The sequence below is a fragment of the Myxine glutinosa genome, chromosome 1 (genome assembly GCF_964187855.1).
Source record: "Myxine glutinosa chromosome 1, kmMyxGlut1.1, whole genome shotgun sequence".
NCBI classification, from domain to species: domain Eukaryota; kingdom Metazoa; phylum Chordata; class Myxini; order Myxiniformes; family Myxinidae; genus Myxine; species Myxine glutinosa.
In genome coordinates this window covers 65,736,158-65,763,936 of record NC_136261.1, presented here as the reverse complement: position 1 = coordinate 65,763,936, position 27,779 = coordinate 65,736,158, and the positions used below count along the sequence as shown (strand labels likewise).

The window sequence follows — 27,779 nt, the reverse complement described above, 5'->3', positions numbered from 1 at the left end:
AGCCACACGACACAGTCCGGAAATTGTGCAAGGGCACAGTGAGTTGAATCGGGGGAGTGAGACCCCAAATTGATGAAGCACCACAGTTTGGTCAATGGGAATTTGGTTCTTTAAACCGCATAGAGTAAGATGGCCAATGGTTTGGCAGGGAAAGACCCCGGGTAGTGTAAAGTGAATTAATGTCATTTAGAAGATAGTTAGGATTAAGAATCTCCTCGCACCATCTACATCCACTCACCTGAGGTGACAGAACTCAACACCATGCCAGGTTGTTTTTATTATTTTTTGTGCAAATGGTTGAAATGTGAGATGCATCATGACGTGGGTGTGACATTGTGCTTTGTTGTTCCATCTCTCCCACCTTATGAGGATTGATGATGAATTGGGTGATGTCAAATTTGGTTAGAGGGATTGTGGGGACGAATTTGGTATAGGGGAAATATAGGGAAGATGAGACAGTAGTGACGAATTTGTAAATGTGTAGATTTTTGTACATATGGGGTAAGGGCAAGGGTAGAGTAGGTAACAGGGGCGGTGACGTACGGTAGGGACGAGCTTTCTCACTTCGCTCTCCGTACGCACCTCGTCTTGCATTGCCTTGTTTGATGTGTACCCTTGTGACCTTACCCCACACTCACCTGTCTTCTCCCCCCCCCCCCTTGTCTCCCACCCGAGGACTGTGCGCCACTGGGCGCCGAGGGGAGCGTGCGGGAGTCCGCCATTGTGTGCAAGAACTCTCGCAACCACAGCTGCCTGCATCGATGCACCACTTATGGACCACATGGGTTGGGGCATGGCCCCTCTGCTGGAACAGGCCATGATGGCCCGAGATCTTGCTGGCGGACCTTGGTAGCATGGCACAAATGCCACACAGGTGAACCACTCATATCCGGTCCCTGTGGGCCATAAATAAAAACGGACATGTTTTGTGCATTTCATTTTATTATGTCCAAATAGGCCACCAGTAAGAAGATGAAGAAAGACAACATCAGGAAGAACATTGGCCAGCAGAGGGAGCCGAAGAGCAAGAACAACACCAGGGGTTTGTTTGGTTATTTTTATGATGAACTGTGGTGACTGTGCACTGATTGGTGCTTTATGGTGTTTTGGTGTGTTTTTGGTGCTGTATGGTGCGTCGATGCCGGGCAAGCTGTCTCCCCCCAAAAAAGAACAATTACAGGTCCTGGGTTAGTTTTGTAAATACAAGTAGCATCAACTGTAAATAATGCTCCCCCATCGTTCATGTTGTAGTTTGAAGACAATTCCGCAATTCGGTTAGCTGTGGGCGTAAATATGTTAGATAGGGTGCAATGCAGCAGCAGGACATATTTATTTGTGTTTTAAAACTGTCACACTCAGGGTCAGGTTAAATGTAGAGGGAACTACACCTACGTGCCACACTAAAGGTAAAAGTTTAATTGGCCCGGGACGTGCCTAAGAGGAGGATGATGCATTGATGCAGTGTTGTGGATTTGAGAATTGTGATGTGGGTTTTTTTTTTGTATTGTTGTCAGTGTAATGAATTGTTGTAAAATATCACCCTCCAGGTTGTGTATAAAGGTCAAAGGTCATCCCCTTAGTTATTCCATATACAATCACGTAGCAAATCATAGATCTCCCTGTTCAGTAGTTATCTCCTTATTATGTGTATTAGTTTAAGGCTTTGTCTTCCATTAATTGACACTCCATTGCACCGAATTCAAATGAGGTAGATTCCCTTCCAATTCCCCTTTTGTCAGCCATTACCAACTGCATTGGGCGGTTTTCTGCGAGCGGTTTTCTGCATTTGCCGCTGCTGCTTTGGGACTGTGTTTTTCGCCGCAAGACTCCATTGAGCACGAGGTCATCTCGGAGCAGAAGGTGGGAGGAGTCAGCCCAATGCCAGGAACAAGGCGTGGCCTCGCCAATGCCTCCTCTAGGGGCGGGATCGGTGAGCCCTCGCGACAAATCAAGGCCGAGGCGAGCTCATCGATGGGCGTGTCCTGGAGTCCGGCGGCTTGATCGCCCGAGGCATTATATAAGCGCACGCGAAAGCTTTCAAAGAAGAAGTTGAATACCCAGAGAGTCCTGAGAGTTGCGTCAGAGAAATGGCAGAGAGACAGCAAGCATTTGAGAGAGAGAGAGAACCCGTCACGCAAGGCCCCCACGGCAGATGCAGCACACCACAGCAGATTGAACCGACGGAGCTTGGGAACCACCGCAGTTTTGGACCATGGCAGCGTTGAGCGGTGACGGCAGTTGCAGCTTCAGAGGAATCGCTGTACGAGAGACGGTTGAGGAGAGCCGGCGGCTGCCCAACTCAAGCCGCAATCATCCCAACCACCCAGACCCTTCCCGCCATTCGTTCCTGCCATCATCCCCCGTGTAAGTCTGATTGTTCGTCCATCTTCTGTGTTGTCCTGGGGTTTAAGTAAGACTGTTAATAGGTAAGCTAGAGTTTCACTGTGTCCTTCTGGCCCGTCCCTCTTTCTGTCTTTATTTTCTTATTCTTTCTTCTTCCTTGGTTTCTTTCATTGTGTAAATAGTAGTAATAAATAATAGTCGTATTTCCAACCTTTTGCCTTCGTCTTCCTCTTCTTCACATCCGTCGTCTTTGTCTTTTCCCCATTGAAAACCTGTGGCACGATTTGGCCAGCGTTCAAGGATCGGGTCTAGTATCTGTTAATAGTTCGTGCCGCGGTTGCTAAAACCGCATGGCAATTAACATCTGTCCGCGGTACGAACGGGGCTGTGCCACCGGCCTTTCCGGAGGTCGCTGGGCAGTGTCAGGGACCACGTCGGTCAGTTATAGAAGAGGGGATTAATCCCCCCTCTAAGGGGGAACAGAGGCCGACGTTGGGTTCCGTAACATTTGGTGTCAGGAGTGGGATTCGGACCTGAAGCGCTTAGCGTGCTCAAATTACGAGTGGCCCGAGATTTTGTTTTATAAAATCCTAAATTTAAAAATCGTGCCATGGATGGTCAAGGCGACGGGATGCCGGTGGGGGAATTAGAAGAGGGGTTAGGGGTAACCCAGGACCAGAGGGAAGAAATTGGGGATGAGAGAAATGAGGATGTGGTTGAGGGGGTTTCAGACACACAACATGGCGCCTCGCACATGGCAGCGAGGGCTGCACTAATGGCTGTGCAAATGCAATGCGCAAATGCGCAAATGGCTGTGCAAATGTGCGCAAATGGCACTGCGCAAATGGTTGTGATAGATTTGGACGCCCTCATGACCTGATTATTAGCGAGGATGGGAGTGTTAAGACAGGAACTGAACAAAGAGATGGATCGAATGGCCAGATTGAAAAAGGTGGGGAGAACATTGACCGCAGATTGGGCGAGCAGGTCCCAGGGGTGCACGAGGAGGTAATGCGACTCGAGGAGCCCTGGTTGAGCGAAGCGGAGAAAAGCGCGGGTAAAATGACGGGTATAGAGATCGCGACCCGGGGTATGTGGCAGCCGGCGACCGCTGAGGTAGAAGAGGGAATTTTATTAAAGCCAGCGGTCGTCGTGGTGAATAAAGAAAAAGAAATAATGGGTATAGTTAAAATTGAAGAGACTATGGAGGTAGCCCAGGAATCGGAGGAAGGAATGGAAATTGCTCAAAGTCCATGCTCACATCACGATGCTGTGCTCATTAATCCTTATAAAGATTTGCAGGTGTTGGTGCAGGGAGGAAGAAGAACCCCGAAGGTGAGACACTGTATGTGGTGCCGGGAGATTTTGTAAGAGGGGGTTTGGCGCGAAGAGAATTGTCGCGCGATTGGGATCAATATGGCACCCGGGCGTTGGTGAAGGGTCCCGTGTGAGTGGAAATGGCGCGCTTGTGGAAAAAAGTGTGCGTCGGCGAGTGGGTGTGTTATAAAGTGTGGGAGTGAAACCGAGTGCGAGTGGGAATGCACGTCGGGGTGTATGGAGTGTGACACAGGGAGTGAGAGTGATACGGAGTGTACGTGCGAGGGTGAGTGTGACATGGAGAGTAAGGTGGTGGTGGAACGTGTGCGAGGAAGCACACCTGAGTTGGTTGTGGCGCGGGTGTGGGAGAGCCCATCGGAGTGCGTTTGTGGGTGGATGCAAGAGTGCACGCCCATGGTGAGTGTTACGGAGGACGTAACGGAGGAGAGGTGTGGAACGAAGTGTGCGAATGGTGAGTGTGCCTGAGAGGAGTGGTGTGTAACAGGGAGTGCGGTGGTGGAATGGACCGAGTGTGTGGGATGTATGGGTGGCGTTGGAGCGCCGGGCTTGGTGAGTGTGGAAAGGGTCGCGTATGCATGTGAGCATGCGGGTAAGGCATCGACGTTGAAAGGGGTAGCGTTTAGAGTGACGGATAGCCGAGGCGAGCACTCGGGGCGCGGTGCGCTTTGTTGGATGCTAGGCCCGGCGTGAATCGATGCTGCATCGCTTCTCTTAGAAGCGCCGTTGCCGATTCGGGCTAGGCCCCGCCCTGCACGGTCGAGTCCAGGCCTTGTCAGGCGAGGCGACGGTCCGGTTCAAGGGCGAGTAGGAGGAAGCGGGACGGTGCCACCTGGCAGGGGCGGGGTTCCGACCGGGCGAGATTGAGCCATCGGGCCAGCGACCGCAAGGGGCCGCGCCGAGATGGTGCGTGGAATCTCGGCCCAACCAAACCCCCCCCCCCCCCTTGAACCGAATGCCGGACGGCTTCAACCTGCAGGCGACCAAACCACCCGAATTCATTGCTGGGCTTTGCGAAGCCGAGCTTTGAAAATATAACGACGCACCGAGGCTCAAGTATAGCGGACTGTAATGATGATAGTGTTTTGGATCCGAAATTGAAAATAGTGAATTTGAAAAGCAAAATTTGATGATTGGTAGAATGATTGGCAGATGATTGGCAAATTTTTGATTGGCTGAAATTGGATGGGCCAAATTGGTAGTGAGAGGTACCCGTTGTGGAGGGATGGCAACTTTGCCATCTCTCACAGACGGGGGCAAAGGAGCAATAGTTTTATGGGGTTTATGGCAGTGAAAACTAGCCCGGGAGGGTTAGGATATAGTGTGTAGGGATCTAGAGAGATGACCATAGGTAACGGTAAGGTTAAGTAGCGACTTTGGACAGGTAGTGGGGACATAGAGAGGGTAGTTGGATGTTAATGACGTGGGATGTGCTTAGTTTAAAGGGGCGACTGGGAAGCGTGAGTTTCAGAAGGGAGTAGTCAGCTTAGATGATGCCGTGTGTTTGTGGTTTATGGGATGAGGAATTGGTATGGAAGTTTTGTGTGAGAGTCTTCGTATTGAGCAAATGAGGCAATGCTCGTGAATGGTGCCGTGTGTGTGTGTTGAAAGTGTACTCAGCAGCGTATTGTGAGAAGTGTGAGATGAGTGACATTGTGTTGAGTGAATGAGCTTGCATGGGATGCAAGTGATGAACAGGTGTGTGGAACGCTTGGTGGGCAAGTCCGAGGTGCAGCCGGGGGGGGGGGGCGGGGGGGGGGGTTATCCGTGGTGCAGCTGTTGGGTTTGGCCGTGGTGCAGCCGATGGGTGTGTCCATGGTGCCGCCGGTGCGCGTGTCCGTGGTGCAGCCGATGGGTGTGTCCATGGTGCCGCCGGTGCGTGTGTCCGTGGTGCAGCCGGTGGGTGTGTCCATGGTGCCGCCGGTGCGTGTGTCCGTGGTGCAGCCCGTGGGTGTGTCCATGGTGCCGCCGGTGCGTGTGTCCATGGTGCAGCCGGTGTGTGTGTCCGTGGTGCCGCCGGTGCGCGTGTCCGTGGGGCAGCCGATGGGTGTGTCCATGGTGCCGCTGGTGCGTGTGTCCGTGGTGCAGCCGGTGGGTGTGTCCGTGATGCCGCCAGTGCGCATGTCCGTGGTGCAGCCGATGGGTGTGTCCATGGTGCCGCCGGTGCGTGTGTCCGTGGTGCAGCCGGTGGGTGTGTCCACTGTCCGTGGTGCCGCCGGTGCGCGTGTCCGTGGTGCAGCCGATGGGTGTGTCCATGGTGCTGCCGGTGCGTGTGTCCGTAGTGCAGCCGGTGGGTGTGTCCGTGGTGCCGCCGGTGCGCGTGTCCGTGGTGCAGCCGATTGGTGTGTCCATGGTGCTGCCGGTGCGTGTGTCCGTGGTGCAGCCGGTGGGTGTGTCCGTGGTGCCGCCGGTGCGCGTGTCCGTGGTGCAGCCGATGGGTGTGTCCATGGTGCCGCCGGTGCGTGTGTCCGTGGTGCAGCCGGTGGGTGTGTCCATGGTGCCGCCGGTGCGTGTGTCCGTGGAGCAGCCCGTGGGTGCGTCCGTGGTGCAGCCGATGGGTGCGTCCGTGGTGCAGCCGATGGGTGCCTCTCGGGCTTGGTGAAATGAGGAATTGCTAGGCAATCCTCGGGAGGTGATTGTGAGTTGTGTTGAGCATGGAGGTGTATGGAGCAGTGCATGAGTGAGTAATAGTGATTGAGTGTTGTGTTGACCAAATGGTCCAGGGAGGAAGGAGGGTGCAGGAAGCACCAGTAGGAGTGATTGCACAGGTGTGCAACTGAACAGGTGTATGGAGAATGGTTGTGTGGAATACATGGAGTATGGAATATATGGAGTATGGAATGGATGGTCATGGAGTGAGTATGGTGGAAACTGTGGAGTGGAGTGGATGGTGTGAAGGTGTGGATGGGGGAAAAGTGGACCCTATCACAAATACCCGGGGAGGGTAGTGTAAGTGTTAGGTAGAGGGTACAGGTAAATTGTGGTTGGATATTGGCATCTGTGGTGCGTGGTGGAAGAATGGTGTTCGGATGGGTGCATTCGTGACGTGGAAATGGCTGGGCGTGTGGCCTGTTAGCGTGTGTAGTTGGTTGAGCACTCCACCACTGTGAGGATGTCGGCCAGGTGAAGCCGCAGGTGGGCTCTGGGAGCCGGTAGAGTTGTTGTGGATGGGGCCCGAGGATCCGGAGGACGGACTCGGGTAGCCCAGTGCCAGAGAGGGCACCGAGTGGGGAGAGCGCCAGAGGGCCTTCCCCAGGTAGATAGGTTAGGGTAAGGAGCAGGTAAGCTCGGAGGCAACGACAGTGGTGGAGGTGTGCAGGTGGGTAGACCTGCTGGGAGAGCCACACGACCCAGTCCTGAAATTGTGCAAGGGCCCAGGGAGTTGAATCGGGGGAGTGAGACCCCAAATTGATGAAGCACCACAGTTTGGTCAATGGGAATTGGTTTTTTAGAACCCATAGAGTAAGTTGGCCGATGGTTTGGCAGGGAAAGACCCCGGGTAGTGTAAAGTGTATTAAAGTCACTTAGGAAGATAGTTAGGATTAAGAATCTCCTCGCACCATCTGCATCCACTCACCTGAGGTGACAGAACTCCACACCATGCCATGTTTGATTATTTTTACTGTGCAGATGTTTTGGATTGTGAGATGCATCATGACATGGGTGTGACATTGTGCTTTGATGTTCCATCTCTCCCTCCTTAGGAGGGACTGATGATGAATTGGGTAATGGCAAATTTTGGATTAGTGGGAGTGAAGACGAATTTGGTATAGGGGAGATATGGGGAAGACGAGACAGATAGCGACGGATTTGTAAGGTGCAGTGTAATGTGTAGATTTTTGTAAATATGGGGTAAGGGCAAGGGTAGAGTAGGTAACAGGGTGGGTGACGTACGGTAGGGACGAGCTTTTCTCCGCCCAGTCTCCAAACGCACCTCGCCTTGCATTGCCTTGTTTGATGTGTACCCTTGTGACCTTACCCCTCTCTCACCTGTCTTCTCCCCCCCCCCCCCCCCTTGTCTCCCACCTGAGGAGAGTGCGCCACTGGGCGCCGAGGAGAGCGTGCGGGAGTCCGCCATTGTGTTCCCGAAACTCCCGCAACCAGCTCTCTGCATCAATGCACCACGTATGGACCACATGTCTGTGGCTGAGCACCACTTATGGACCCCATGGGTTGGGGCATGGCCCCTCTGCTGGAACCGGCCATGAAGGCCCGAGATCTTGCTGGCGGACCTTGGTCACAGGGCACCTATGCCGCACAGGTGAACCACCCCTAGTCGGCCCTGTGGGCCATAAATAAAAAATGGACACGGTTGTGCACTTTTATTATGACAAATACGCCGCCAGCAAGAATAGCAAGTTGACAACATCTGGAAGAATATTAGCCAGCAGAGGGAGCCGAAGAGCAAGACCACCAGGAGGGTTTGTTGGTTTATTTTTATTATGAACTGTGGTGACTGTGCACCGATTGGTGCTTGATGGTGTTTTGGTGTTTTGGTGCGTTTTTGGTGCTTTCTGGTGCGTCAATGCAGCACAGGCTGTCTCCCCCCCCCCCCCCAAAAGAACAATCGCAGGTCCTGGGTTGCATTTTGTAAATACAAGTAGAGTAACTGTAAATAATGCTCCCCCATCGTTCATGTTGTAATTTGAAAACCATTCCGCGATTCGGTTAGCTGTGGGCGTGAGTCTGTTAGGCAGGGTGCAATGGAGCAGCGGGACATATTTAATTGTGTTTTAAAACTGTCACACTCAGGGTCAGGTTAAATGTAGAGGGAACTACACCTACGTGCTACACTAAAGGTAAAAGTAATAGGCCCGGGACGTGCCTAAGAGGAGGAGGGTGCAGTGTTGTGGATTTGAGAATTGTGTTTTTTTATTGTGGTAAAATATCACCCTCCTTCCTCCATTTGGTGTATAAAGGTCAAGGGTCGTGCCCGTAGTTATTCCATAAACAATCACGTAGCAAATCATAGATTTCCTCCTTGTTTAGTAGTTATCTCCTTATTATGTGTATTAGATTAAGGCCTTGTCTTCCATTAATTAACACTCCATTGCACCAAATTCAAATAAGGTAGATTCCCTTCACATTCCCCTTTCATCAATTGCCAACTGCATTGAGCGGTTTGCTGCATTCTGCCGCTGCTGTGGGGTTGTGGTTTTTCGCTGCAAGACTCCATTAGCCACGAGGTCATCTCGGAGCAGAAGCTGGGAGGAGTCGGCCCAGTGCCGGGAACAAGGCGTGGCCTTGCCAACGACCAATCAGGGCCAAGGCGAGCTCACCGATGGGCGTGTCCTGGAGGCCGGCGGCTTGATCGCCCGAGGCGTTATATAAGCACGCGTGAAAGCTTTCAAAGAAGAAGTTGAATACCCAGAGAGTCCTGAGAGTTGCGTCAGAGAAACGGCAGAGAGACAGCAAACATTTGAGAGAGAGAGAGAGAACCTGTCACGCAAGGCGCACAAACTTCCTTTCCTATCACCTATCGCACAAACTTCCTTTCAAGGACTCAAAGTTCACTCGCGATGTACGCTCGACCGCTTGACATGGAGCTTCAACCACGCTTCTTCTCCGACCTTTTCTTCACGACCTCTTCTTCTTCGCTCGTCATTTTCTGGTGCACGATTTCCTGTATCATTTTAAGTTAACCTTTTTAACTTTAGATAGCTGTTCCTGTTTAATGAACCTTTTGAGAATAATAATAATACATAATATCAGAAACATGTCAAGTGGGTGAAAACCACAACAGCGGAGGTCATGAATCCGTAACACTTCCCCCCTCAAGAAAGAAAGTTTGAACACAGCGAAAACTTTCTTTGCATGCAAACTCTTTAAACAAACAAAAATAAACTCACAACCCAAATCACCAATTCCCGTGAGCAGCATTTATCAACATCTCAAAAATAAAGCAACAAAATTTCACACAACCCACAGATTTCCAAAGTTAATTGACTCTGGACAAAGCGTCAGCCATGACATTGTCCCTGCCCTTTACAGGTTCAATTTCCCAGTTGGACTTCTGCAAAGCCAAACTCCATCTCACCCCCCTCTGATTTTATTTTTCGTTTCTTTTGAATGAAGGTTAAGGGGTAGTAATCAAAATCCAAATTCAAGCAAATCTACAACACTTTTCCCGGGAGGCCGAGCTGAAAGCCAGGTTCCATGGTGGTTGGGTGGTGACTGGTGAGGCCTGGAAGTATTCACTCCATGGACGCCTTTCGGAACGTGGAGTTCACGGTTAGGCCATGCAGGGAAGTCCACTACATGGATGCCATTAGGAACGTGGAGTTCATGGTTAATCTGTGTAGGGAAGTTCACTACATAGACGCCTTTAGGAACGTGGCATTCACGGTTAAGCCATGTTGGAATCTTGGCTCGGCGGCTCCGCAACATTCAGTGCTTCAACTTTTCTGAACTTTCACAATAATTACAGTGTAACTTATCACTGAAGTCACATGAATAGCGGTCTCCTTCTCGGCCACTACTCTGACAATCCTTCCTTCGGGAGCTGCCGAATAATATCGATTGCGGCCACCACCAACATTACTCCTCCATTGTCCTCTTCTGTAGCCCCCACGACACCTATGAAATGCCTTCCCTACTGTTATGGTCCGACCCTCCAACTCCTTGCTATTCAGATCCTTTTTTGCATCTCTGGCATCCTTTGAGTTTTCAAACGTGACAAAGCCAAACCCTCTTGACTTTTGCGTCTCCCTGTCTTTTATCAGCAGCACTTCCAAAAGCGGTCCATATTTGCTGAAAACAGAGGTCAGAACTTCTTCCTTTGTGTTGAAGTTCAGTCCACCTACAAATAACTTGTCAAATTTGTCGCCATCCATAACTGGTGTGGTGTTATTTTCCCTGCTGGGCGTTTTTACCAACCATCGGGTTACCATAAACTTGACCACCGGCCAAATCATTCCCGATAACCAAAGATACTCCCTCTACAGGAAGAGTGGCTTGTAAACCGACGATGACCGGTTCTGACACCAAATCAGACTCCAAATGGATGACATGAAGTGGAGCTCTAACACAGCCACCAACCCCCTGTAAACGAACACTATCACCAGTTGCCGTCTCCTCTGACACTGGCAAAATGCCTTCAAGCATCAAAGACTGATGTGCTCCTGTGTCCCTCAAGACCCTAACCGGTTTCTGGTTATTCGAGTCTCCATCCAAGGACACAAACCCCTCTGAAATAAATGGTTGGTAACCCTTGTGAGGGCGCTTCTTCACATTTGACATTGCATTCGGAGTTGTACTAGTCGAATTCCGCTCCTGATTTTCCTTTCCCAGAGCATAACAGTGGGACATCAAGTGTCCAGGTTTATGGCAAAAAGCGCAAGTCGGCCCGGAGGAGAACCTCGTGGTCTGCCTCGAGCCCCCCCCCCCCCCGGAGGATACGTCTGCCTTGGAACTGTTGTCTTCTGATTTCTAGAAGTCGTGGTATCAGAGTGGTCCTCATAGTCATCTCGAGGCCGCCCCCATGAATTTTCGTTCTCCGCCCCGATGTACCATAGCTCCCCTGGCTAGGTCTAGGCGAGAAGTTAGGCTTGTGGAACCCCATCCTGTGGGTTAAGGCATAGTCATCTGCCATGGTGGCTGCCTCATACAACTTTGGTACTTTCCTTTCCTCCAGATGTATTTAATGTCCTCGTGGACACACCGCTGGAATTCCTCCACCAGGATCAACTGTCGCAATAGTTTGAAGTCTTTCCAAACCCCTTTTGAATCACACCACCTATCAAACATGGTTTCTTTCATTCTGGCAAACTCCACATGGGTCTCACTCTCCCTCTTCCTGGCATGCCGGAATTTTTGCCAGTAAGCTTCCGGGACCAATTCATAGGCCTTGAGAATGTTTTTCTTCAAAATCTCATAATCTGCACATTGGTCAATCGGTAAAGCCGAATAAATATCCTGAGCTTTACCCACCAGAACACTTTGCACTAACAAGGTCCAGGACTCCTCAGGCCATTTTAGCAGTCGAGCCACTTTCTCAAAGTGTGAAAAAAAATTGGCTACCTCCTTTTCATTGTAGGGTGGCACCAGCCTCACATGTCTGCCAACATCCCAGGTGTTCTGACTAGGTGTCGAACCAGTCGGCATGGATGGTACCTCTCCCCGTTCTTTCATTACATCCAGCTCCTTGAGTCTAATTTCCTGCTGAAGCACCATTTCACGGTCCTTTAACTCCCTGCCGGCTTTTCTCTCCTCTGCTTTGAGTTCCCTTGCAGCTCTCCTTTCCTCTGCTTTTTTCTCTTCTAACCTTTCCTGGAGTTCTCTTTCCTGTGCTGCTCTTCTTTCCTGGAGTTCTCTTTCCTGTGCTGCTCTTCTTTCCTGGAGTTCTCTTTCCACTCTCCTTTCTTCTGCTTGTTTCTCTTCTAACCTTTCCTGGGGTTCTCGTTCCTCTGCTGCTCTTCTTTCCTGGAGTTCTCTTTCCTGTGCTGCTCTTCTATCCTGGAGTTCTCTTTCCACTCTCCTTTCTTCTGCTTGTTTCTCTTCTAACCTTTCCTGGAGTTCTCTTTCCTGTGTCTCTCTTCTTTCCTCGCTCTGCAATTGCATCTCCATTTTTTGGAGCTCCACATTTTCTTGTTCTTCTGGTAACCAATCCAAGGCTCCCTCTTCCCATGTTCCGCGTCCCACCAGAGATTCTATCACCAATCTCTGCATCTCTGCTTTCCTCATATTCGTTCGGACCTCCAAGCTAAAATGTCTGGCCAATACCAAGAGGTCCGATTTTAGTAACGCTCTGAACTGTGCTTCACTAGGGGTCGCTGCAAACTTCTCTGCATCAAACTCCATGGTGACTATTGTTAACACCTGTTACCCTTCACACAATAAAAAAAGATTTAAACCCCCAAAAAATATTTATTTATTTTTTTGGAAAAAAATTGGGAATGTTGGAAAAAGTTCCAACTTTGGGACTTCTGGGAATGTTAGGGAATTCTTTCCCGGACGAAATTTAAGGAATATATATTATTATTATTATTATTATATATATATATATTTTTTTAATATATATCCCGGATGAAGACCCAATTTCGAGCCCACGAATCAATTGGACGAGCCTCCAATTTCTGTTACGTGCTCCTCCCCGACCCCCTGGTCTCTGTATACCCCCGAACCCTGGGAGGAGCCATGACAGAAAAGAAATATATTACTCCGTGTCAAAATCAAGATCGAAACCACACATATGGTTATCAAGAAAAAGAATATATTAAAAATCACACAGGAATAATGATACAACCATGATAGCCAGCCACCATACAATCAATATCTTAGGATGGTACCATCTGTTAAAGTGATCGAACTCACTGTTCCCAGTACATGGAGAGAACCTCCTCAATGTCTCTATAACCTTCTCCAAGGCGAAGTTGATTCGCTCCAGCGATCGTTGGAACAATGTCCAATCCAGATCAATTGAGGCGTAGGCGGTCGAAGCGACACAGAAGTCACGTGGTCCAACACCCAGCAAACTCGCGGTAGAATGGAAAATCTCCAAAGACGCACGCCGACGTACACGTTTGCCGTTCAATCAGCGAATCGCCGTGTACTCCTCAAACGCCGCTTTATTGCACAGCCGTCCCCGGCAAACCACCGGAGGATAAGCCCAGCCAACGCGACAAAAACCTTTTCCGATGAAGGCAACGCGCAGGGCGAAATGGCAGACGGCTCTCACTCGAGCATGAGCTTCGAGGCAAGGATTCTCCGGAATCTCAATGCCGATACCCGACTAGGCAGGCTCCACAATACTCCGGCGATATCACCGATCGCACGAACTTCCTTTCAAGGACTCAAAGTTCACTTGCGATGTACGCTCGACCGCTTGATACGGAGCTTCAACCACGCTTCTTCTCCGATCTTTTCCTCACGACGTCTTCTTCTTCGCTCGTCGTTTTCCGGTGCATGATTTCCTGTATCATTTTAAGTTAACCTTTTTAACTTTAGATAGCTGTTCCTGAATAATAAACCTTTTGAGAATAATAATAATACATAATATCAGAAACATGTCAATTGGGTGAAAACCACAACAGCGGAAGTGACGAATCCGTAACAATATATATATATATATATATGAAATCATACACCACCCCCCACCCCCCCCCCCCCCAAAGGGGTTAAAACTGCAAGAATATACATCACTATGGTGATAACCCTGTCTTGTCGTCCTCCTCCTCCTCCACTTCCCTCCCACACCCCTTCAAGAGTTGATCAGTCCCAGTTACTCATACATATCTCTTCGAATGTGAACAAATTCTTGCATTAATTTTACCCTTTTTAGATTCCTTTACCAACCTGTCTTTTAGGGAAAGCTGTTTCTACAGTGCGTATCAAAAAAAGGTAATCCGAATTCAAGGGGTTAATATGCAAAGTTTATTTAGTTTGACAATTTACATGTGGTTTACCAATTATGAGGAGATCCTCAGCTTTCCATTGATGCCTTTCATGCATCATTTCTGTCACACATGATCGAGTATATGTTCATTGTAAATGACAAGTTCAAATCGCATTTTTACAAGTTTGGTTAATCGGTGCAAGACAGTTTTAAATGGACGCATTACTTTTCGACTGCCAAATTGATTATGTAAAATTGTTAAGCTGGTCTGGTAAATGTCAGTTGCGTCATCCTTTGTTTTAGATGGGTATTTAAGATGGGCCTACAGTGTATGGGTTTAGAGACAGTCTGAGTCATTGAAAAGATGGTTCAACTTACGACTGAACAGCGGACCTTCGTGGTTTCAACCTTTCATCAAACTGGAAGTTTGCAGCGAACTCGTGATGCGTTCAGGGAACGTTTCCCAGAATGGGAGCCTCCAGCAGCCAAAACCATCTGGCTGAATGTTAGAAAATACCAAGAGCATGGCACTAGCCTCAACCGCAACAAGGGGAATTCTGGTAGGAGGCACACTGGGCCATCGGAAATGAACATTGCAGCAGTAAGACAGCAAGTATTGGAGCATCCTAGGGATACCAGCGCAAGACGAAATGGGACGGGATTGCCTTCGGCAACATTCAACCGAATCACAAGACTGGACCTCCACCAACATCCATATCGGATTCACATCCGGCATCAACTTACGCCAGGGGATTTTGCCAGGAGGCTGGTGCTTGCCAGATGGTTGATAGCACGTTGCGAACAGATGTCAATTTCCTGCGGTATCTTGTTATCAGCGACGAAGCTGCTTTCGCCATGGATGGCAAGGTCAATACCCATAATGTTTTTGAATATGCACCGACAGGACAACCCCTGGAATTTAATTTTGACACCAACATGAATCGACAAAAGTGGACTGTTTTGTTGGGACTTTGTGGAAGTGGTCAGGTGATCGGACCATTTTTCTTTCAAAGGAATGTCAATGGTGACAGGTATCTGCAGATGATCAATGATGAAGTTTTACCGCAGCTGGAGGAGAAGTTTGAGCAACAGGTTCGTGGTGTCTTCAGATATCTCTGGTGGGCCCAAGACGGCGCCCCAGCACATCGTCTTATCGCTGTCCGAGATCGACTGAGGGAACTCTTTGGAGTCCGAGTCATCGCCCTCAACCATGCAATGGATTGGCCGCCAAGATCACCTGACCTCACACCATGTGATTATTTCCTTTGGGGACATTTAAAGAACAAGGTGTTCGTAACTCCTCCCGTGATCTTGACGAATTGCAGGGCCGTATTCGACATGAAGTGGATGCTTTGCGCAATGACCCGGCTATGGTGAGACGAGCAGTTTAGGGCATGCTCCGCCAATGTGAGCTTTGTGTTGAAAGGGGAGGTGGACATGTTGAAGGTGTGGGTGCATAAAGGCCAATCATACCTGAGAAAAGCTCACATCTGAAGTTCATTTTGCACCAATTATCCTGACTTGCATCGATTAGCCAAACTTGTCAAAATACGATTTGAACTTGTCATTTTCAATGAACATGTACTCGGTCATGTGTGACAGCAATGATGCATGGAAGGTATCAATGGAAAGCTGAGGATCTCCTCTTAATTATTAAACCACATGTAAATTGTCAAAATAAATAACCTTTGCATATTAACCCCTTGAATGCGGATTACCTTTTTTTTTTGATACCCACTGTATAATGCAAACATCCACAACGGCAGAACTCGGGAAATTCCATTAATACAAGGTATAGAGCTGACTGATACATAATTAACATTGTAATTTGTGTTTTTCGTTACTTCAAGCTTTAGTAATTACAGAAAGTGTTCTGACAATGTGGTAGGAAATTGCGGATACTAATTTCAAAAGTACAGTATGTATGTGGAAGGTGGGGTGGAGGGTACGGGCTCCATAAATCAACTTTCTATTAGCAAGCTTTTTTGGGATGAACGGTGATAGGTTTCACATGTATTAACTATAGATTCATACTTTCCAATTGTAGTTTTCTTTGTAATCTTCAATTAAACATGCAAAGGAACATTGCATAATCTATACTATAAGAGAGGTGTTTGTGTGTGTGTGTGTGTGTGTGTGTGTGTGTGTGTGTGTGTGTGTGTGTGTGTGTGTGTGTGTGTGTGTGTGTGTGTGTGTGTGTGTGTGTGTGTGTCGCCATTTTTCTCAGAGATGGCTGAACGGATCTTCGTCAAACTTTCAGGGGTTTGTGTTACGGATTCGTCACTTCCGTTGTTGTGGTTCTCATCCACTGTAAACATTTTTGGTTCCATGTACTATTATTGTTATCGTTTAAGTGAATTGGAGATAACTGTTTTCAAAAGGTAAAAAAAATTGATGTTTAAAAAGAAACCGGAAACCGGATCGGGACCAGGACGAAGAAGAAGAGGAAGGAGAAGAGGAAAAAGGAGGCGGAGCGAGTGAGGTCGAGAAGGATCCGAGCTGCTTTGAGGTCTGGAGCAAACACTGGCGAACGGGGGTCACTAGCGAACTTTGGGGTTTCCTGGGAAAGGAATTGCTGCGACAGAGTTGTTATCGCTGTGACAGATAAACCTGCGTGACAGGTTTTGCAGTTGATTCCGAAGAGAATCATTGGAGTGCCATTCCATCTCGAGAACAGACCGTTGGCCATTTTGCCTCGTGGTGGATTTTCGCATCGCACCAGGTTTTTCACCTCGCTTCAACCATTTCACCGCATCCAGACGTTACCCTGGTGTGTGTGTGTGCAACGTGGATTTTTGAGTGTGAATTTGTGGTTCGCCGATTGGGAGCCGTTGAAAGTCCATACCCGAAGGTGTGATTTCCCAGCCGCCTCTTGAGGACACTTTTGCCTATCTTTGGCAGTGTGACTGTCAACCGAGCGGGATTCTGGTCTCGATACAATATCGTTCTGACGATCACTGGAGCATGGATCGACTTTGGTTTGAAGCTGGGACAGAGACATTGGGGATGTTATTTTCGCTCACTTGGGGCACAGTGAGTTATATTGTACGAAACTGATGGTACCATCATAGGAATGATATATTGGTTGGACAATTGATTAATATTGTTATTGTACTGTTATTCTTGTGTGACCTTAATACAATACTTGTTTGTTGGTAACATTGGTGTGGTTTCACCATTGATCTTTGACATACAGAATAACACATCTTTCTGCCGTGACTCCTCTCGGGGCTCGGAGGTACATCGTGACTGGGATTTGGGGAGGAGCACTTAACATTTTTCAGTGGGTGCCAGGGAGTGTTTTGGACCAAAAAAAATTTGGGAGTGAGGAGGGAGTGTGGAAGGAGTTTAAAAAATCGCTCTGTATTGCCGAAGCCCTTTAGATTAACGGCAGATATATACAGGTACACATGCACATAAATAAATACAAAACAATTACCAGACATTTGAACACAAATGAAACAACAATTCATGTTCAACCAGACAATTCCGGAAGGGGTCAAAGTTGGTGGTAAGTCTTCTTGTTTTTGAACGTCTTCAAACTTAGCTGAGAAACGTGATCAATGGCACATTCACCAGCATGTATTCAAGAAAATAATTTACTTCTAAGGTGACAACAGTACAGTATTTACAACATAGAGAATGTAAAAATACCAGCACAGTATTTACCACGTGGAGAATGTAAAAACACCAGTTCAGTATTTACAACATGGAGAATGTAAGAACACCATTAGCCTACAGTATTTACAACATAGAGATTGTAAAAACACCAGTGTAGTATTTACCACATGGAGAATGTAAGAATACCAGTACAAGCCTCTCCTCTTCTCACTTCTCCCCCGCCTCCCTCTCCCCTCCCGCCCCCCCAAACCCCCCTCCACCCCTCCAGCCCCGGGCAGTGCCGGATACTTCAGCTAGTATTCAATAAGAGGAATGAAACAATATTAATTGAGCGATCTCCTCTGGAACCAGACACACAAACAGCTCGCACATTTTAATCAAAAGAGTTTTCAAGAACTCTGTGCGAAACCAACATGTACGACCAGCATTCCTTGGACTCTTGGTGTTTGATAGTCCGTATGAAAACAAAAAACAGTGAATGTCCGTTATTTGTAAAAGTTGGTATAAACTATAATCAGGTATTATCTCAAACCGTGATCAACAACTTTTAATATGTGCTGTGCTTGGCAACATTGTATGAATCAAAATGTCTGTATGACATGGTTTATGTGTAACTAATGACAATATGGATTGTAAATTAAATATAAAATTATCCAACTTCACGATGTCTTTATGATAAACAATCACATATCATGTCATAATAATGCACACCAAGGAAGGGAAAATGTACGTACATGGGAGAAGAAACGTCAAAGCAAGAAGACCAAGAGGATTGTTGAAGTTTGCCATGAGAAGATCTTGAACATGAAATTTAATTTCAACATGAACATAAATCGAGTCTCTTTCGTCGGTTCAGATTAATTCGAAGACTTCGATCTCCAAATGAGCCTGACAATCCAACGGCTGTCCTGTTTGAGCAGACGAAAGGAAGAACAACACAGTTGCCGAATCAAGTCTGTAATGTAATATGTTCCATGATTGCTCAACCAGTTGCTTTGGCCCAACCAGGAAGTTTAGAGGAAGTATATAGCTGGACGACTTCAGTTCTGTTTTTGTGTAATGTCGTGCTTTGTATGCAGCCTGCGGTTGTTTGGCTGCATCATTTTCTGGAGGCTCAGCTGTGTCGCTACATCACGGATGCAATGCCCCCTGTTCCCAGAAAGCTGGTACGTACTCATTTTGTCGACCTCGGAAGGATGGTAGGCTAAGTCAACCCACCTGGTGTTAATTCAATGGCTCGACAGGGGCTAGAGCTCAGGACCTTAATATTCCAAGCCAGCCACCTTAACCATGGCCTCCAGCCCACCAGCCCACCAGGCTTTTGTGTAATAAATTTTTCATATACTGTATATTCACCACAGCTTGTGATCCTCGATGGGGCCCATTTTTGTCTTTGCTGTCACTGATGACTCTCCAAGAAGCGATGAAACCGGTCCGGCAGCTAAGGGGGTATGTATCATTGGTATTCTCTTGTGTGTAAATGTCGTTACAGTTGTGGAGGGACTCTGGGAAGAGTTTGAAACAGCAAAGGGCTGACCTTGTGTAGCCTTTCATGGTTGCAGTTATGCAGCTTTCTTCGGCTGGAAATGCATAGGAGGAGTCAATTTATTTATATTATATATAAATTTAACCGATGAAGCCGATTTTTCTATTTTCTATTTCGATTTCATTCAGCCGATGAAGATCAGCCGAGACGGATGGTTTAAACAGCTTTTAACTAATGAGGCGACCGGCCGAAGATGAGGGTTGCTCTTCGTTAGTGCGGGAATGAAGGAATGCGAGATGTTTCGCTGAACGGAACACACAGGTTTATTCTGAAACCACAAACAAGTAAACACGACAACAAAATGCACCACAATAACAATTTAATAAAAAGAAATCAAAGACGAAATAAAAGTCGTGGTAAAAACTAATTCCTGATTTTAAGGATCCTCCACGCACTGTCTCAACCACACACACAGGGGAAAATAGAATGTCCTTTTTAGTGCCGGCACTTAGCTCTGCGTCCCAAATGGGTCCTTCTGCGAGGTTGGCAGCTGGGGACGAGGCTCAGACTTCAATGTCCCTTTGGCAGGAACCTGGCACAAGATGGCTGCAGCGACGCGCTCGACGGCACCACAAACGTGAGGTGAAAGTCAAGAGGTTGTCTTTTAGGCTCCTCCACTGCTTAGGGATGTTCAGCATGGCCTCCAGCCCACCAAAGAAAAGAGCTGCTGTTGATCTGCTCTCTCTGCTCGCTCTCCTCCAAAGCGCACAAACTCCACGACCCAACTGAACCAAAATGGCGAGCATTTTGTACCTTCAGCTCTGCACTCTCTCTGCTCTCGAAGCTTCCCGCTGACGTCACCCCCAGCCCTCGTTGCTCCGGGCATGTGGCCTGCAGGATCTTCACTCCGCCCCCTCATTCCCTGCCTCTCGTGGACAGGGCCTTTCCCTTATGAGGTCCATTGAGGGTGAGGCTGAGTCCGGGAACCTGCCTGGTTTTTTGTTGGTGTGGTTGCTGTTGTTTAAAGGAGTTTCAAAACGTAAGGGAAAGGTTACAGAGGGAAAGCACGCACTGGGGAAAACTATCCTTAATCCCTACCACTAATTAGCACTGCTTGACCACCACCCCCCCCTGCCCCCACAACTCCCCTGTGAAGAACATGTAAACAACCTTGTTACAGTTTCCCTACTTATTACATCCAGGTTTCTTCTACACGTCACATGGCCCATGCTATAAATTATACAATGCTACCTTTCCTTTGGGATCTTTTTACCTATCCCCACAAACGTAGAAATATATATGCTTTTATACACACACACACACACACACACACACACGTATATATATATATATATACGTGTGTGTGTGTGCTCAAAAACAAACAGACAGACAGGCAGACAGATGGGTGAAAACATAACTTCCATCCACCTTTGGTGGCAGAGGTTAAAAGTTGCAAAAGCGGGTCCCCTTAACTACAGACCTATCAGCTTACTTCCAATCATCGGCAAGCCAAATCCATCATCACAATTCATCCGAAATCCTTCCTTTTCTTTTCTCCAATAACCTCATCAGAGCACCAATTTGGTTTCAGACAAGGTCACTCCACCTCAGACATACTGCTTATACTCACCCAACAATGGATGGAGGCCTTCAATGTCAGACGTGAGATCAAGGCTGTTTCTCTGGCCATGTCTCCTCAAACTGTCCGCCTATGGCATCTATGGCCAGCTCCACACATGGCTTGCTGACTTCCTCTACTCTCGTAGTCAACATGTGGATTTCAACGGAATCTTTTCATCTTCTCTCAAGGATGGAGTATCCCAAGGCAGTGTTCTGGGTCCAGTCCTTTTCCTGATCTTCATTAATGATCTCTCCGACTCTCTGGAAAATCCCCTTTATCTGCATACTGATGACTCTAACCTCTGCCGTGACATACCTACTCCTTCAGACCAACAGGCTGCAGCCTCTTACATCTCTTCAGACCTTAAAAAAAATCACTAGCTGGTCAAACACTTAGAACATCTCTTTCAATCCTGACACATCTCACACTCTCACTATCTTTCTCTGATATGACTATGATTAACCCTCCAATATACTTTCTCAAAAATCCTCTTGAGGAAGTTCAGTCATTCAAACTCCTCGGTCTCACTATCAGCCATGATCTTTTTTGGGCAAACCACATATCTAAGTTGGCCTCCAAAGCCAGCCGCCAACTGGGCATCCTCCACCGTAGCATCATTAATTGGCACACCTAAACTCCTAATGACCTACAAGGCCTTCATCCGCAGCTTGATGGAGTACTGTTAACCCCTCTGGGCTGACTCCTCTGCCTCACATATTGCTCAGCTTGATGCCGTGGAAACCAAGGCCTTCAAGATTATTGGAATCTCCCACGGTGAAGTTGAGTTTATGAGCCTATCACCGCACCATCACAGTCAGGTCGGTCGTCTATCTGTCTTATACCGCTTCCTTTCTGATCTTGCACTCTATGCCCTTTCTGTGCTTTGTAGGTATCTACTCCCCCCCCCCCCCCCCCCCGCTCTCCCGCGTCTCTGCTGGGATCACAAAGTCCACTATCAACCCCGTTGGAGTGAAACTACGTATATCGAGGATCACTGCTCACCTCCACTCATTCATTCCTCCTTTTCCCCATCTGTGGAACCAACTTCCACATCCTCTTCAATCTCATTCTTCCTTCCAGGTCTTCAACACAGCTGTTCACCACCATCTCAGATCATCCCCAATCCAAATCCATGATATTTTCTAACCTTGTTAACCCATCCCAATCCCCCCTCCTTCCAAATTTCCAGCTTTCCCTCCTGAGAGTTTCCTTCTGTATTTATCTTGTCCACCGCATGCAACCTCTCCTGTCCCCCATTCCTCACCACACCCTTTGTTTGTCCAAGTCTGCCTCTTTCTTTGCCTTCAACTCTTCTGTTGATGGTTCGCTGGTCTCTGCTGTTCCTTTTGTCCTGTTGTGTCCTGATCCGTTCAGTGTACTAGCTCTTTCACGAGCCTCGACCATGTATACAAAAAAGGACATTAACAAGCAACTAACAAATCAAAGAGCAGTAAAGATCTGTACGTGGAAGCCTGGCCTCAGGAACGATGGGACATCAAAACAGGACATCCGAGGGGAGGTAGGGGTGTTATTATCGCGCCAATGGAGTTTTGGCTGGAAGGTTTTGCATTTTATCGGGTCTGATCGCTGTCTCTTCCACTGAAAAACGTCCGCACTTATTCGGTCAGTGCACTTTTTTTTTTTTGCACCAAAATTCCCAATTTCATGTGGGTGGGTGATCTTCTCCTACTATATAAGAGAGCCGTTGATCTGTCTGTGTGTGTGTGTGTGTGTCGCCATTTTTCTCAGAGATGGCTGAATGGATCTTCGTCAAACTTTCAGTGAGTGCCTGGGAGTGTTTTAGGCAAAATAATAATAATAATAAAAATTTGAAAAAAAAAGTTAGTTTTTTTGGATTTTTAAAAAATCGCTCTATAGTACCTAAACCTTTTTGATTAATGACAGTTATATACAAGCACACATTCGCATAACTAAATACTTAACAATTCGCAAACATTTGAACACAAATTAATCAAACAATTCCAGAATTGTACGAAGTTGGTAGTAAGGCTTCTTCTTCTTCCTAATCCGCATCACACTTAACTCAGAAACGTGATTAACGGCACATTCAGCAGCAGATATTCAACAAAAAGGTGAAATGATGATTTGACATTTGTGGTGGATCCTGATTTGGATGTAATTACTTTTCCATTATATTTGCCCTCATTTCAAATACGTTAATTTTTCTTTTTCGCTTGAGCAACGCCGGGTACTCCAGCTATAAACACGTATATACTTTACTCGGTGTACAAATAAAAATACAACTTTGGCTGCAGTGTAACCTAGGCTATGTGGCCACGGCCTCATCCGGGGGTGTCGGGGACCGGGATAGGGACGTAAATTCTCTATGTATATGTGCACCGTGTCGCGCCACTTGGTGTTGGTGGCAGAGGGTATTACAATTTCCTTTTTATACCTGGGCAACACTGAGGTTAAAGCACTCTTTGCACGGGTAAATTGTTTCTCCTTCTCATCCCCCCTCCCCCAAAATGTGGCCCTGTCAAAGCCACCCCCTTCCCCAAATTTGTTTATGTAGTATATCTTTCCCCTCCCTCTCCCCTCACCTCTCGCATCCCTCCCCCTTCCACTCTCCCACTCCATTCCTCACCCCTCCGTCTCCTGCCTCCCCTCCCTCCCCCTCGGCAACGCCGGGTACTCCTGCTAGTTTCTTATAAATTTAAGTGGGTTTGCTTGTTTGATTTCTGGCTCATGATACAGGGAACCCACGTTCAAATGCAATATACCATGCGTTTGTCCAATGTCTACCAATATCCTTGTAATTCAAATGAAGGCTACAATCTTTGTTCTGCATGGGATGGATCATACTCCACTATAAGTCTTTGAATTACTCCACCAATTTTAATTTTGCTGATCCACTCAAATGTGTTTTGGCTCGTGGACTTCCGCTACAATATTTGTTTTTTCCAGGAATGGAAACTTTATCAGCATTTCAAGGCTGTAACTAATTAGTGTGTTGTCAACTGGTGTGTGAGCCTCCTTTGGACCACGCCCTCTAACACACCACTTCCCTCTTGGTTTTACTTTACTCATTGAGCAATGCACTCTTTCATAAAGGAAGTTCCATTTTGGAAAATTATCTAATACAAACCCTTAAATTATGTATTTGGTCCAGTGAATTGTTATTAATCAACCATTTCTTTGAATGTACTTTGTCTTCCTTTGTAGACATTAAAAATAGTCTTTAACCACCTTGGTCCTTGTTACATGTACAACATCCTGGCTGAGAGCATAGCAGACAAGTGAAATTCCCCTTTTGCTTGTCCCACTCCCCCTCCCCTTCTCTTGGCTCTTTTGATCATGACTTTGTGAAATTATTTGTGGTGGTCTGCAGAGAGCTGCCATGATGATAACTTGTATCGAAGTACAGCAAAGTTTATTCGTCTGACCTGAAATCCCCTATTTCCCTCATAAACTGGTCCATGATTTAATTGGCTCCCAGCATCAACAGTTCCCGGAATTCCCTCACGAGTTCCTCCCATCACTCCTAAAATTGTCCTTTCATTTATCCTGACACCGATACACAGAGACATGTGCTGAGGTAATTGCAAAAAAGTGGCTTCATTCCTCCACGTGGGAGGTCAACTTCTCAGTGGCTTTTGCACTATTAAACAAATTGACCAGATAGTTCACAAGTCACGTGTGAATGGCTAGACGTTTGTAGTTATATATAGTTGTGACCAAAACGTCTTCTTCTCTAAATTTCCTTTCGACGCTTTAGCCTGCTGAGACCCATATCATTTTGAAGACACTTTAAGTCCACCAAGACCCCTAAAGATCCCAAAGACCCAGCAGACCCAAAATAACCTGATGACCCAAAGACCCTGAAGATCCAAAAGACCTCTATTATCCCAAAGACCCTTTAATCTCCTATTTCCTTGAAATCCCCTTGAGACCCTGAAATCCCCGATGAAAAACTTAGACCAGCTTGGACCCTTGACCATTTAGAGCTTTAGACCACTTGGACCTTTTTTGATTACATATAAATTACAAATAAATAATATCACCAATATTACAAATAAATTTGTACAAAATAAATGTTTGTATAATGATTGGTGTAAATCATGACAACACAGCAACTCAAATTCAGAAAGGTCATTATCCTCAGTTAAAACAAGCCAGTGCCTCTGTAGCGATGTGTGGTGAGGCGAGTGCAAAGAGCCGATCCACGCTTGTGTTAATCATAATCATAGTTATTTGCTCAGATTCAGAAAAGTCTAGAAACGTTCATAGATTGAGCAAAGGATTAGCAGATGCAGTTTTACATAAACAAAGGTAAGGTGCTGGGGCTGGGTAAGAATTATGAAAATGTAGATTACATGATGCAAGGAGCAATTTTGGAGCGTGTCACATAGGAGAAGGATCTTGGGTTGATAATATATATGGAGGGTAGGGAGGGTAGGAGAGAGAGATCAACTAGACAGCAAATTGCCACGCAGCTATATCCAAGTAATTATGAAGAAACCTAAAAACGATACATGAACAGGGTAAAAATAAAAATGAACAATAAAGAACAAATACGAAAATTCATTGCAAACAATACAGCCTGTTGTTGGCTTAGCGGTTAGGGTGCCGGCTTGGGATCCTAGGATTCTGGGTTCGAATCTCGGCCGATTGCTAAATTAACACCAGGGGGTTTGACTCAGCCTGTCATCGTTCTGAGGTCGGCAAATTGAGTTCCAGCTTACTGGGATGAATGATCCCGGTGTGTACCCAGATTTAGAATAGGTACACTGTATCCCTGCACATCGTAAGAGGGGACTACGGGTTGGCGTCAGGAAGGGCATCTGGCCATAAAAACATTGCCTCAAACAGGCCATAAAAACATTGCCTCAAACAGGCCATAAAAACATTGCCTCAAACAGGGAACCATGATTGTCATGGGGTCCGCAAGGCTAACCCCAGCTCTAGTGGGGAAAATGGCCTTAAAACGAGCATTCATTCATTCATTCATTCATACAGCAATAGCTTGTTTCCCTGCACACCAAAGAGGCTTCTCTAACTATTGCAACTAAGCCTAATCAAGAGATAAACATTTGCAATTAAAAAGCTTTCTCCAAGTTTGAAATAACCAAAAGCATTTAAATAAACAAACTGGTTTAAAAAAGGAGGAAGTAGCAATTAAATAAACAAACTGGTTTAAAAAAGGAGGAAGTAGCAAGGATAGGAAAATATGGAACTAGGGGAGAGCAAGGGAATAGAAGGAGCAGGGAAAGGGGAGGGAGGGTTCATGGCGCCAAAGAGAAGATTGGCAATGGCATTGCACAGGCAGCAGATATTCAAAAACATTGTGATGTGAAGAAGAAAAGGAAGCGTAAAGATGACAAGAGTTGTAGCACAGGCGGATGATGTTTGAGGAATTTGCAGTGAATGGAGATAAGGAGCAGAATGGTGGAGGCAAGGTGGTGTCGACAATATGGATGAAAAACAAATCACAGGGTTGGAGAGGAATGTAGCACAGATGGATGACGTTAGATGAAGCTGAAGCTATTCTGTAAATGGAGTTGCAGTTAACTCCATTGGCTGAAGAATGGTTTCAGAGAAAGGAAACTACGTACGGCCCACATCCAGCACAGCCGGGCTGGACGAGACTTACAGGAAGCATCCTTCACCTGAAGACTTACAGGTGGCCACCAAAGCAATCTTGAGCCTCAAAGTTCCCAAAATAACATAAATCTTGCAAAAAGGCTCCATAGTAAAGTGGTAAATCGACAATTCCGCAGCACCGTATACACAGCCACAAACATATAAATGGAATAAGATGAGCAACTGATGATGGCATATACGTTTCTTTTGTTCATGCAGGGTATTCAATAATCCACGCACTTTAAAGAAAACAAGACCGAAAGTCTAACAGCGGCGTAGCCGGGCTTGTTTGATACTTTACTTGATGAGGATGGTATGACCTGGGTGGGGATACCAGTTAACAGTTATAGTCCGGCAACTAAGCTAAATATAGCATAACAATTGTGCATTTTGTGAGGAAAGCACCAAATTTGGCACACTAGTAGACTATCATATTATGAAAATATCTGGATATTGGGCCATCTCAGATTCAGAGATTTGATTTTTGCAAGATTTGCAGATTTTGCAGATTTGCAAGCTGAGATTGCAACGCCAGGGACGGCCGACTCCTTCCTGCGAGCTGCCCACGTCACCCGCACAAGAAGAGCTTATCAAATCACTGCAGCGGCACTGCACATCCTGCAACACCGTGCGTATGAACGCCACTGTATGACATATGCTGATGATGCAGAAGACCTGCCTGAGTTCGAAGACAGGTGTCACCACAGAGGAGAAGACATTCACAACTTTCAGTACTGGGCAACTGTGCTGGAACTAGAGATGTTGGTACTGGTCTACGTGCGTTCTCTGCGGCAGGCTTCATTCACGATGTACCTTGATGCCCTGACGGAACTGGTCCCATGGTTCCATGCCTTAGACCACACACACTATGCCAGGTGGGTCCCTGCTCACCTGAGGGACATGGTTGCACTCCCAATGAAGCACCCAGGTGTAGCCAGATAATTCAGGGCTGGCAACTTCACTGTACAGAAGACGAAGAAGGTGTTCTCTTCGATCCCAATCGAATCGAAATTTGCAAAAATCAAATCTCTGAATGTGAGATGGCCCAATATCCAGATGTTTTCATAATATGATAGTCTACTGGTGTGCCAAAGTTGGTGCTTTCCTCACAAAATGCACAATTGTTATGCTAAGTTGCCCCACTATTAGCATATAATGTAAGTATTACATTTTCTTTGACTTCAGGCATGGACAGCCTGTTCATGGATGACTTGGGTAAAAAACGGCGAATGGCAAAAGATGAACCAATGAATTCTAAATTTGTGTGCCACCTTCAGTCAACCGTCAGGCATTGACAGCATGTTCTCTCTATTTTCATTCCAAACAGCATCATTCATCATTCCAATCACAGATTAATACTACTAGCAATGGAACTCGCCCTACGGGCGGGGCTTCAATTGGGAGGCCCAAATGAAAAGGCAAAATATCAGAAATTT

The 27,779-nt window shown here is 46.9% G+C and overlaps 1 protein-coding gene across 3 annotated transcripts in view; it reads right to left on the bottom strand.

Moving 5' to 3' along the window:
- Nucleotides 1-18,645, bottom strand: part of LOC144890817 (T-cell surface glycoprotein CD4-like) — a 71,089-nt gene extending 52,444 nt beyond the window's left edge. For 2 of the 3 annotated variants that reach the window (XM_078772665.1, XM_078772670.1), the window contains exon 1: nucleotides 18,367-18,470. In XM_078772665.1, coding sequence (XP_078628791.1) covers nucleotides 18,367-18,421 — 55 coding nt within the window. In that variant the 5' untranslated portion in view covers nucleotides 18,422-18,470. Of the gene's footprint in view, nucleotides 1-18,366 lie in introns of all 3 variants that reach the window. The other variant, XM_078772661.1, reaches the window with a different exon arrangement.
- Nucleotides 18,646-27,779: the final 9,134 nt, after the last annotated feature.